The sequence below is a fragment of the Eucalyptus grandis genome, chromosome 5, assembly GCF_016545825.1.
Source record: "Eucalyptus grandis isolate ANBG69807.140 chromosome 5, ASM1654582v1, whole genome shotgun sequence".
Classification (NCBI taxonomy): domain Eukaryota; kingdom Viridiplantae; phylum Streptophyta; class Magnoliopsida; order Myrtales; family Myrtaceae; genus Eucalyptus; species Eucalyptus grandis.
In genome coordinates, this window is record NC_052616.1 from 40,366,058 (window position 1) to 40,379,523 (window position 13,466).

At 37.5% G+C, this 13,466-nt stretch overlaps 1 protein-coding gene across 1 annotated transcript; it reads left to right on the forward strand.

Moving 5' to 3' along the window:
* The first annotated feature begins 12,386 nt into the window (after positions 1-12,386).
* On the forward strand, positions 12,387-13,431 carry LOC104428526 (toll/interleukin-1 receptor-like protein). The gene is made up of 3 exons (XM_039313686.1): positions 12,387-12,892; positions 13,145-13,284; positions 13,376-13,431. The coding sequence occupies exons 1-3, from the start codon at positions 12,387-12,389 to the stop codon at positions 13,429-13,431; spliced, it is 702 nt and encodes a 233-aa protein (XP_039169620.1).
* The last annotated feature ends 35 nt before the right edge of the window (positions 13,432-13,466 follow it).

Sequence of the window (13,466 nt, forward strand, 5' to 3'; positions counted from 1 at the left end):
ATACCCGAATTGTCAATGCCAAGCCTGCTTAGCCGTTGACGACAAGAAAAATAATGAACCTTCCAAAAAAAGCGGATGTGTTCGGAACGTGACTTCTTCAAAAAGTGGGAAGGTGTGACTCATCTTTTAGTCTACTTGGTGAAGATGAAGGCCGCTTTCAATTCTTGGTTTCCTATGGACTTTCCCATCCAAAGACTCCTCCACTTGAGTCGTCACCCCCTTATCTCACCCAAACATAACTCACGTCCCAACGTATGAAGCCTCCTATCATCAAGCCCTATTACAAAGTCATTTTCAAATGGGTACAAAAAAAAATCAAGAGTGTGATAAGTTCATGGCCCAATTCTACAAACAAGAAAATATTTTAAATGCCACTCCAGCTCCTTCACTAGTTTTACTAAGAGTTTGTATGTTCAAACCCTCTTATTTCTGTCCTTTTGGAAGAATTTACAAGCCCCATTGGCTATGGACACCGTTCGAAGATCAAAAATCCAACTAGTGTGGATAGCCAAGGAAACACTAAACGAATCAACTCTGCTAAATCTTTTCTCAACTAGCAAACTGAGAAAGCTCTTGCTTAAAATCAAGCACTAAAAACATTGACCTCTCGAGATTAGCAAGATTAAGTTTGAGGTAGGTGAAGTCAAGACTCGTTTGGATCGTGTCCATCAATGCGTAGATTAGACAACCGTTGCTCAGAATAAGTTGTTACAACTTTATCAAGAAAGGCTTCACAAAATGAGAATAGGTGCCTTGCCTCCTAGGCACTATCTTGATGATCATATTGCTAAAATTGAATAGTTGAAGAGACTGAGTAAAGACTACTAAGAGAGACATCATTTCCATTGTTCCCAACCCTTTTCCTCTGACCCACTACTTGTTCGCTCTTGGGAAAAGGCACGAATGTTTCAACCTTTCACCTACTCATCTATCTTGTTTGGCCTCACAAATCCGAGCCCGTCAACATTTAAGTATGATATTCTCGCAATCCATGATAGATTTCTTAGAGAAAAGAAAAAAGCAAAATCTGGGCAGTCCAATAGAACCATGAAACCACTAGGATTCGCCCTAGTGGCCACCCTTCTAACATGGAAGGGGGAGGTGAGGGGTTCAAATCTCCACCTTCTCAGAAGAGGGGTTCAAATCCCCACGTTCTCAGGGGGGATGGGGTGGGGATGTGTAAGTTTCAGGAGTGGGTTTCGACTCCCACGCCCTGCAAAAGGAGTGTAGAGTAGGAATAGAGTAGGACTAACCAAAAAAAAAAAAAATTAGAACCATGATAAAACGATTTCCCTTCCCTTTTAAAATCAAGCATTTGCTCTTTTTCCACAAAAAAGTCAAAATGCTACAAAAATTATGTGAACATCACACATACTAAAATTAGTCTTGGCCAAAAGGCTGAGAAAAATATTATGTGTACATCACACATAACAAATACTAAAATTAATTTTTGCCAAAAGGCCAAGAAAGGGATACTTTAGTTGGAGTATGGGTTTGGCTTTTATACACAATCCCTCTTATAGTCTTTGTGTGACCATTCGATGTGGGATTCTTGGCATCCACATGGAAGATTGGACACAACAATAAAGACAAGCCAAGAGTCCTACATCAAAGGCATTTGCATGGAAGACTAAACACCACAAGAGAGACAAGCTAGACACCAAAGTCCCACATCAAATGGAAATCCAATGACCATGAGAGGAGTTGTGCATAAAAAGAGTTCAGGACACCTGAAATGCCAAAACTTGGCATTAAGAGACATTTAAGAACCAAAAATTAGGAAAGTGACACTTAAGTGTCAAAACCTGAGCAAAATAGATAACTTAAGTGCCAACAGCTAGAAAATCCATCAAAATACTGATGTGGCGATTTTTCAGCGAGGCAAGTGCAAAACAATGTTATTTTGCAGGTTAATATGGCTAAACAATTTTAAATAAGTAATGTAAAAATTAATTAAATTAAATTTAAAACTAATCAAAAAAAAAAAAAGAAGAAGAAAAAGAAGAAGAAGAAGGAAGGAAGGAAGGAAGGAAGAAGATGAACAGCGGCTAAGGGCTTAGCCCTCATTGCCGCTGCCTCGCCGTCATTGTAGGGAAGGTTTGGCGACGGTGGGGAGAGGGTTAGTTGGGGGTCGCTAGCCCCTAGTTAGGGCCCGATGATCGGTCAATCCTCCCCCACCTCACTAGCCAATTCGATGATGACGGTGAGGCACGACAACGAGCGCTAAGCCCTCGCTGCTATTCTTCCTTCTTTGTCTATTTTTAATTTTGGTTTTAAATTTAATTTAATTAATTTTTAAATTTAAATTTAAATCCATGCCAAAATGACATCGTTTTTGTATTTCTTTGCTGAATTAGCTCTCCGACGAGCCATGTAGGCAAGCAAAATTAATAAATAAATAAATAAGTTGCCACATAGGATTTCTAGCAAGGTTCATTGGAGGTGGCATTCAAGTGTTCCATTTTTCAAAAAAAGTGGTACTTAAATGTTACTTTACTAACTTTTGGCATTAAGTGGTAATTTGGCATTTAAGTGTCTCCTTATACCAAGTTTTGGCCTTTGGGTTTTTGTTTGCCTGCATAAAAGCCATGGCATGCTCCACCTAAGCATGCCTTTCTTAGCTAATTTAGAAAATTCATAATAATTAGCAATTAAAATTGTTTCTTTAGTATTTTAAAGAGATTAAATTAAATTTTCTGAAAATAATCAATCCAGTCTGGGTAGTTCCATCCCTGGAATCAAAAATCGGACCAATATCAATGGTTACCTAGGGAACCGAATTGGTACCCTTAGGGATCACACCAAACCAACCAATGGTACTTTCTTTTGCTCATCCCTAGCAAGCATGATAAACACACTAGTCACAAGAAAAGAAAAGACAAATGCTTTTTTTTTTTTTAGAAGAAAAGGGCGTTTTGCCAAAACTTGACTCCAAGAAAAAAAAAATAGGCGCATGAATCTTGTGGATTCTATCCTCAAAAGGACAAGTATTTCTTTGGAAGATGATGAGCTTGAGTCTGTCTTCTCTCTTGATAAAGAACCCTCAGATAGAACAATCTGCACCCTTGAAGCATTCTTTGAAACAAGTAGCGCCGACTTGGATCACTCCAATGACTTAGATGGAGGAACTAGTTTTTGCTTCTTTGAAAACCAAGAAGATCTTGGACTCTAATACACCCAAGACCCTTTGCTACCCTCAAGTCCTCCCACTTTAACCTCGCCCAACCACCACGAGATCGAACCTCATCCCACCACAATGAGACTCCCATAAAGTCAACGAGGTCACCAGTCCTTGTCTTTGGCCGCATCGGCCATCGTCCCGTACTTGGTGACCGCTAGAGGAGGAAGAATAAGGGAGGAAAAGAAAAGAAAATCTAAAAATTAGAAAAATCTCAAAAAATAAGTAAAAATCTAAAAAGAATTTTGAGGTTTGTACTAAATGCATTCATATTCTTTTTATTCCAAAAATAGAAATTTTGTGTAGTTACCAAATTAAGTTCGAATGCTCATGAACTTATTTGGGGAACAGATATAGAAAAAATTATTTCTGAGAAGAAATGGTTCCTAAGAATAGAAACATTACCAAACACACCGTGGGTGTTTAGTGGTTTGTTTGGGTAGATGATGGTGATTAAAGTTCTTAAAGAAAAAGTATGATTATCGATGGTTTGGTGAAATTGGTGAAAAAAAACTTAATTCTGATTCGCCACACATACCCGTGGGGTGCCCAAAAAAAAAAAAAAAAAAACATTGCGGGTCGATTTTCAAGTGACAATAAGTACATAGTTAGAAAGTTGCGTTTCAATTTGGCTATCATAGAATCTCGAACTTGGTCATTGGTAACCCTACCATTCGCCACTCGTTGAAACCGCATGCTGCGTCGCACTTAATGTCAAAAGTGAAGATACATGCTAGAGAGGGGGTGGTTCATTCACTTATATTACAATTAAAATGGAATATAACTGATTATAGTATATACAATATGCAATCCCCAAGTTAGGCTCGCTTGGTTGCTCAAGACATATGCATAAAAAATAACGATTTCTTCTATTAAGCACTCAAACTTGACTCGGACTAAAAAGAAAACGAAGTAGCCCGACTCGACTCACTTTCATTTCATAACACGTCCGTGTCATCTTCACAAATATTATCATCCATTTTCTGAACAATCCTTTTGATTTTTTTATTTTTTATTTTTGGCTTATATATCCTCCGCAGCGTGTTCACCCCAAACGAGACGATCCCTAAAAAGACCCAGATATTGGAGCCATTGACCAAAGCTCACGATCCGACGTGGCGCCATTGCATCGAACCATCAACAGGGAAACTGGATCAGCAGTGGGCACGATAGCAGGCGCTTGGTCCCGCATTTTTATCATCCTCGGAAACAGCGCATGCGTGATTGTCTCTCTCTCGCTCACGTGCGCTCACGTGGCACGATCGCATCGAACCATCATGAACTAACCGGATCGGTCGCGTTGCCCCAACGGTAGGCATGACAGAAGACGGTATCATCACAAAAGAAACTCAAAGGAATTAATGGAGCCCGCACAAGCCGAGCATGTGGTTTAATTCGATGCAAAGCAAAGAATCTTACCAAATGAATTGAAAGATTCATGTTTGGTTCGGGAAGGGATTATCGAAGTTTTGAAATGAATGGGAAGATAATCTATTTTCATTAAGCGATTTATTCCGCATTGTATTATTCCTTTTCCACCTCCTAAGAACCCACGCACGCATCTCTCCCTCTTTCGCGCGCGCGCGGGGGTGGTCTCCAATCCTAGCTCGCAAAGAAAATGCAGAGGAGATGGAGGACATGGTAGAACCTTCTCCTGCATACCCTAATTTCACACAATGCGTTTTGTGCACTCAATGGCATTTGATTCACTTTCTTGCTTCTCTTTTTCTTTTTTCTTTCTTCTTTTTGGTGGCTCGCCTGTCTTTGGCCCTTTGATCGGTAATGTCGCGGGAAAAAAAAAAAAAAAGAAGCAACTTGTCATCGTTTGCGCTTCTTCCACGGCATTCGATATGCTGATGGGCAATCTTGTCGATGTTCGTTCGAGGTCTGACTTGTTGTGCCACTGCTTGTTCTTCTTTTTTCTTCACTTAGGAGATCGATGGCATCCTCTTTGTGTAGGGTAATATGGGAGACATGTCTTTTCTTTATGTAATTTTAGTGGTGGGGCCTACATGTTTTGTTGCTTAGTCAAAGTGGACGTGAAAGTTATTATAATTATGATGGGTTAATGGGTCAACGAGAATGAGCAAAATGAGTTCATGTATCTCGGTAGTTCATGTATCTCTCAGGTTCATGTATCTCTTGGATTCGTGTATCTATTTAATTCATGAGTCTTTTAAATTCTTATATTTATTTAATTCATGGTTCATTTATCGCTTCTATGCTTGAATTCCAAAACTCTATAAATAGATTTGAAATTCTTTATTTGAAAGAGAAGCGAAAACACCCATATCTCTGTTCTTCAAGTAGTTTCTCTAAGTGTGCTGATTTCATCAAGTGTTTGATAGAGCTCTATTCATATAATGTTGATACCAGCAGGTTCAAAGCGTTATATCTTGAAAGCAAAGTTTGCAAATTTGCTTAGCACCATTAGAAAGTTATCGCTCTCAATGTTTGTTGGGTTTATTAGAAAATCAAGATGATTGATAATAATAACGTTTAGAATGTTCTTAGAGATGCTCCTATGATCATTTCGGTCAATTAGGTTCAAACCTCATGGCCAGGTGTTATGGCAACACATGTTGTGAGATTTAGGGCTAAAACCATCTATGGTAGTACGGGTACAAGTCACTTAACTAATACACCTGAGATTGTTTTTTTTTTTTTTTTAAAGGCCAAATGGCATATGATCCAATGGTTCAAAAGGCTTTGCCTAGTTTAATGGTACCATCTCCAATAATACCGAGTAAGGAACTAGAGAAATTCATTGGTTAGGCTTTAAAGTAGTGGCAATAGGAAGATGAGAGACTGGCTGCTGTAATGAAGTCTGAGGTATCCTTGGCATCGAAAAATATTGATTGGTGGTCGGACACGACAACCACAAATTACCTTCTCGTCTTACGAGAAGGTTGAGGAAGAAGAGAAGCTCTATGTGACTAACTCTACATCTACAAATATTGCTAGGAGAGGAAAGGAAAGGTGATCTTAAACTTTGCCTCCTGCAAAGAAATCATTTTGCTAAATGTGCTACATGTACTGAAAATCCGAAAGAATCTCATTTATGACCCATACTTGTCAAGAAAGGTTTTAATTGTATTTGAATCTAACAAGTTTGTATTTTCCAAAGGGGGATGTATGTGGAAAAATGGTACTTGTAGGTCATTCAAAGCCAATGTGGCTATCATTGAAGTAAACTCGAAATTCTTGTGCCCAAAGGCTAGTAATAAAGAGAAGTCTTTAGTTTACATTCTTGTGTCTTCTTATAAGCTAGTATAATGAAGAAGATAGCAAACTTATGGCTAATTCCAAAATTTGAGTTGGATGCCCATTAAAAGTGCAAGACTTGTGTTGAGGCTAAGTTTGCTAAGATATTTTTAAAATCTATTGAAAGAATGGTTGAACCTCTATAATTAATCCATAGCTATTTATGTGATTTAAAGTTTATTAAAAATAGAGGTGGAAAGAAGTACTTCATCACTTTTATAAATGATTGTACTCGATTTTGCTATGTTTATCTGTTAATTAGCAAAGATGAGGCTACAAGCATGTTTATCAAGCATACAGATGAGGTCAAAAACCAACTTGATAGGTGAATTAAAGTACTTAGGTCTGACAAATGAGGAGAATATAGTTTTTAAACTTAAAGGATTTGTATGCTAGTTTGGAGATAATTTTCTAAACTTAAAGGAGAATATACTAAAAGGCTAGTAATAAATATTTTAATAATTAATGAAATTTTTAATAACTTTTTATCTTCCCTCACCAACCCTAAGTTCAAGAAAAGAAAACACAGAGAAAAGAAAAGAAAAAAGAAAAGAATATTAAAATGGTAATGTTAATGCCAGTCGTGCCATGACAGTTATCCGCGTCGGTGAAGTGATTCTGGTCAAAATTGGTTGAATTGACTCAACTAGCAAAATGCGAAAAGATTTAAGATTCAATTAGGATAATTAAAAACTTAAGATTGAATCGGCACAATTACAATAAATTTATGAATTTTTTGATAATTTTCACTCAACTCAAGCCATGGTATCTATTGACAAAACCTGCGTTAGTTTAATAGATAGCAACCAAATGGTTGTTTTCTGGGCTCTAAAGGTGCGCATGACAACGCTTCTTGGCTAAGGAAGAGTTTTTTTTTTTTTTTTTTTTTTAAGAAATAGTTCTTTTCTATTTATATTCCGGGGAATAATTTCTGAATAAAAGAACATGTTTGGTAACTACACAAAATCTCTACTCTTGGAATAGAAAAGGAATAGAAATGCATTTGGTAATGCAATAGTTTCTTTTTTGTATTTATTCATTTTTTATTCTTACTCACAGATCGCCGATCGCCAACCACCGCTACCGTCGCTCACTCACCGCCGTTGCACGATCGCTGGTTGCCAATCGTCATCGTCGACCGCCGCCGCACTGACCCACCGGCCACTAATGATCGTCGGCCGGCGGTGGCGATGATGGTCGGCAACCAGCGGTTGTGTGGTTGCGGCGACAGGCGGTGGTGGCCAGCGACTGGTGGCGGCTGGCGGCCGGCGACGGGCAATGGCGACAGGCGGCTACGAGTAGTGGCCGGCGTCAAGTGGGGTGGCGAGCGGCAGCGGTGGCGAGCGGTTGGCGGTGGTTGTGGCAAGAGAGAGGAATAAAAGAAAAAAAAATTAGCTTATTTCTAGAAATTGTTCTCAGGAACAAGAAGGAACTTTTTTTATTTCTCGTTTCTGCTCTAAATCTATTCCTAGGCTAACTTTTATTCCGAGGAATAGAAAACAACTTGGCATTATCCAACGGATTTATGTTCTTTTTTATTCCGGGGAACAAAAGAACAGAAATCCGAAACAACAAAATGTTCTCAGAGCCTAGGTAATTTTTTTCAAGAGATGGTTGCTGCCTAGAGAGTAGGACTAAATCAAGTATACTTATAACAACAAATCTTCAATATCCCAATGAGCCCTTAAACATATTTCTTCTGATTTATTAATGAAGACGCAATCTAAATTAATAACATGCAAGGTCTAACTAATTCTAATCTAATTTTTAATGCATCTATCCATGCAAAATAGCTATTAAAATCACATATAAAAAATGCGATCTTAAAGTCCTACATATGCATCTACGTAGGTTCAAGGAGATTTCTATTTCTTATGACCATGGAAATTATAATTATGCAAATATTCTATTACCGATGCCAAATATGCATATCATGCAATCCCTATGAAGAATTTTTATGCAGACATTAGATTTGAGAAATAAAAATAAAATAAAAATGCAATTACTTGGAAACCAAGTACCACCATTAGGACACGCTCAGTCAGACATGTCACGCTCTTACCGAGCGTTCTTGCATTTCCCCTCGTTTCCACTGCTTTTGCCGGTTTGTCTTTTTTCACGCGTGCCCACTTTTTCTTCTCCGTAGTTGTGTTTGGATGCGTCCATGGCTGCATGCCAGGCTGTTTTTGTCTGCTAATTCCCTTTTCTTTAATTTTTTAATTAATTAATTATCTTTTTTTTTCATTATCTTTTATGGTAAATTTTTTTAATGCTAGTGACGCTTTGGAAAAATATAGGTGCCCACAAATGGCTCGCCATATTGTCAGCATTTTGCTTGGAGGTAAATCAAAGTCATTCAGCCACCCACTCAGACCGAGCATCGGTTGATGAACAAAAATTGCCATCCACTTTTAACATTACAATTTAAAGTATCTCAAAGGAATGGTCAGGAGACTCTTAAGTGCTAGAGTCTTGTCATATTTCAAAAAAAAAATTTAATTTTTAAAATAGCCATTATATTGAACTTAAGTATAAGTTTTCCACTGACTGACCAAAAAAATACAAAAATATAAGTTTTTCACTAACCATGGTAATATTTTTTTTTATTGACTCATTTTCTAAGAGATCCAAACACCAAAAATTATGGATGTGTTTTTCAACAAAAAAAAAAAATCGCAATGCAAACGGACCTAAGAAGTGTATTATGATAGTGAAAGTTAAAAAATTATTGTAAAAAAAAAAAATTAATTTTGTTTAACTGTTTTATCTAGTTGATAACAATTTATTACAAAAGAATGTGCAAGAGATTAAATGAACGCACCATTTAGATACATAGTTTGTATTGGTTTAGATAGTTTGGTTAATCTGACTTCCAACTTTTGCTTTTGCTAATAAAAAAAGTCAATGCAGCCTCTTAGATTTGATATCAAGCTCTTCTACAAGAGCTTAACTAAAATTTTCCCTTAATGGAGAATATTGAAAAACGAAAGTATCCATGAATTTAAGTGTTGAGATATCTTGAAAATAGAAATATAAACTTTCAATGCTAATATAAAAGCAACAACGGGGAAAAGGAAATATTGTTAATCCAACATTCAAGTCATAGAGAGAGAGAGAGAGAGAGAGAGAGAGAGAGAGAGAGAGAGAGAGAGAGAGAGAGAGAGAGAGAGAGAGAGAGAGAGAGAGAGAGATTGGTGGGCTAAGCTGAATTTTACATCCACTCTTTCGACAAAAAATTATATATTCGATGAGAATTAGCCTGTTGAAAAAGATGCCGAAGCACGATCACCAAGATTGACAAGTTCATCTAGTGAGCATTCAAGGTCGACAAAAGAACTTCGACCAAGTCAGGTCGAAGAACTTGAAGCAGTCATGCCTTTTTTTAATTAAAAAAAACAAGTTACCTACTCCAATAGCAAATAAATACAGTTAAAATAAGGGGTAAGCATCTATTCCGATTCAATCCCAAGAAGTCCTAGTTTCAAATTTTTGGAACCGACAATAAATTGATTTGGTTCTCGATTCATCGTGCTAAACCTACGAATCAACTTGAGAATCCAAAATAGAATCATGTCGAACTGGCTGATATTTTTCTTTTCGTGATTTCTCTAGGAGCACTTGATTCGCTTCGTGGTTCCTTTTTTTTTTTTTTTTTTTTTTTGCTCTTTCCTTTGTTGTTCGCACATGGACTATCTTGTATGCAACTTGGTGGATACATTTCTGTTTCGCGCATTTCAAGGTTGATATGGGCATTGCCTGGTTCTTTCCAGGGAGCAATATTCCACTTTTATTGCAAATTTTCGTACTCGTTTTTCAGAAAACCAAAAATCTTAAACTGTGCTGGAATTGCAAATATTACTCAATTTCTAGGTGTTTATATGGCGAATTTTTTTCTGGTGTTTCAACTGTAGCTGCAAAACTAGCAATGCTCAATAAAAGGCATGGCATTAGAGATATAAAACTTCACCTAAATTTAAAAATGTGATAGGAAAACACTCAATCGATTCAACCCTGGAACCGGCTGGAACAAAGTCAACAAGTTCGGTTCTGGCCCTAACTAGGGAGATTTCAAGTCCCAAGATGAGACCTATCTAGTTTGAACCGATCATTGGCTGCAAAAGCGCAATAGAAAAGGAGAGAGACTCTAAATTTTTACATCCGAATTCAAAGAGACAGACTAAATCAACGCCTCTTTGTTTGGCCTTATAAAAAGAAAGAACTACTTTTTTGCTCTGCCACCTAATTTTGTAACATTCTTTAAATTTTAGAGAACTAAGAAAAGTCTGCAGGTGTGCAGGTGAATGTACATGTCGACATTTTCTTGTGAAGGTTTCAATTATTTAAGTTTAAAGAAAGTCAAGGTGCGAGCGCTATTAAAAAAATAGACAAACTAATCTAGTAGCAAATTAGCTAATAAAATGGGCAAATTTACTGTTCAAGTAATAAATCTATTTGAAAAATATCACCGAATTCTAAAAATAGTATCTGAAAATCCTAGATTTAAGGAAATAAAAAAAAATGAAATGTCGATTTGTCTGTGCCCCTAAAAAAATAATGCATAGCCAGGGGGAGCGAAAATTAAATCATGGAAACAACAAGGACTAATGCTCTAATTTCCTCAATATTTTATTTCCATTGAGAACGACTTTCGTAATGTGCCTTCGTCGAAAATCAAGTCTACGAGAAGCCGAGCCTACCGGGAGAAAAAGCTACACGGACTGGCTATGCAAAGTTCTAGGAAAAGAGGTCTGGAGAGTAATATAAACGAAACTCAGTGGTGCCTTTCCTAATTTGGTGCTCTTAGAGAGGAAACCATCAGAGGAAAATACTTGCGAGAATGGACATGGGAAATAGCTCGGAAGCTGGAACAAGTGGCAATGAAATATTTAGACCAAAAAGTACAGGAACATTTTGGCAATGCTTCATCAAGCAGAAACGAATTACCTGCTCCAACACCAAAATAATAAAATGAAGACGGATATGACTCAACCACTAAATTCATATGACAGATCGCTTAACATGCAAAATTGAGAAAAAAAAAAAAAAATCCTAATTTCACCTTTAAAATTCACAGAGGCAAACTTCCTTAGAAATCAGACCATAAAAATCAATGAATGAAGACAAACTAGGATGCAACCAAAACATCAGGGCCCTTTTGTTTGGCCTAGTAAAAAGTAAGGACATCTTTTTAGCTTTCCAGCCAAAGTTTAAAATAGTATTCGAATTTTAGAAAGTAATGAAATATAATTAGGTGAATTAACTTGTCAACAATTCTATATGAATGTTTTACTTGTTTAAGATAAAAGAAAGTCATAGTGTGAGTGCCGCAAAATATAAATAAAAATAAACAAAAAGTGAAAGATAAAGTCACTTCAAATAGATTTAGGAAACGAATTAACTGATAAAATGGGAAAAATTACTGTTCAAGTAAAAGAAAGCTACTCATAAATCTATTTTAAAAACATCACCGCTAAGTTGGAAAACAGTGTCTAAAAAAATCCTAGAGTTAAGGAAGTAATATAAAATTGTAACCTCGATTTGTTTTGTGCTCGTCAAAAAAACAAAGCATTAGCCGAGGAGAAACCAAGGACTAATACTTTAATTTCCTCAATATTTTATATCTACTGAGATCCACGTGCATTTAGTGACTTCGTCAAAAGTCAAGCCTACTGGAAGCGGAGCTTACCGGGAGAATATGCTTACGCGGTTTGGCCACGCCATTTTAGCGTTGACGTAGACTTGATTAGTGAAAAAATCGTTGGTACTATTCAAAGGCTACTCAACGAGGGAAGGTTCCAGGAATAGAGGTCTCCAGAGAAATATAAACGGAAGTCAGTAGTGGCCAATCAGTCCACTTTCTATGACTAGGTCATAAAAAGTGAACGAGACTTTCTTGATTAGGTGCCCTGAGACAGGAAGATCTCGGGCGAAAATACTTGCGACAATGGAGATGGGAAAGAGCTTGGAGGCTGAAACCAGTGGCGGTGAGTCATCAGCGATTGATTATGATGTCTTCTTGAGTTTCAGGGGACCGGACACTCGCCAAGCATTCACGGATTGTCTTTATCATGAAATGCTAGAAGCGAACATCCGTGTTTTCTTCGACAAGGAAGAGATCCATGTTGGCAAAGAAATAGGTGATGAACTATCGACGGCCATTGAAAATTCGAAAATCTACATACCAATTTTCTCTAGAGGGTATGCTTCGAGTCCATGGTGCCTTCGTGAGCTCGCACAAATGGTGGAGTGCAAGAAATACAAACCATCTGAGAAAGAGATTTTGCCAATTTTCTACGACGTGGAACCTTGCGATGTCAAGCTTAAGTCTCAACTATATGTCAGCCCCTTGGAGGAGCATGAGGAGAGGTTCGGCCCTGAGATGAGGCGAAAGTGGGAGGATGCCCTCACAAGTGTTGCCCAGATCAAGGGATGGGAGTTGAAAAGGCAAGGGTATGTAGGTGTCGAGCACTCCATGACTTTTGCTTTGGACTTTTATTATGTACCCAAGCTTGGATAAGTTTTCGTTTTGGCAGTTTGAAATTGAATGAATATCATGTGTATTTTGAAAACTATTTCTAGTAACAGAATTAACCATGTCATTCATCTAGTAAGAGGTACTAGCCGTGTTGATTGCAACCATTTACTGGGTGTCTTAGGGTTATCTTTTACATTATCTAATTAGACGACTCACTAACATTGCAGGTATTGGAAATTCATTAAATCAGTGACCCGAGAGATTCTGATGAAGCTCAAGATAAAAGACAAATACGTGGCTGGACATTTAGTCGGAATGGACGATCGAGTGAAGGGAGTAGTGAAGTTGTTGAATGTGGACTCCGGAGGCATGCGATTTGTGCTAATCCATGGAATGGGCGGAATTGGTAAAACTACTCTTGCTAAAGTTGTCTACAACAAACTAAATTCACTCTTTAGCCATTGTTGCTTCTTGGGAAATGTCCGAGAATCGTCACTCCGCCTTGGCCTTGTAAGTTTACAGAAACAACTATTATCTAACATGTTTGGT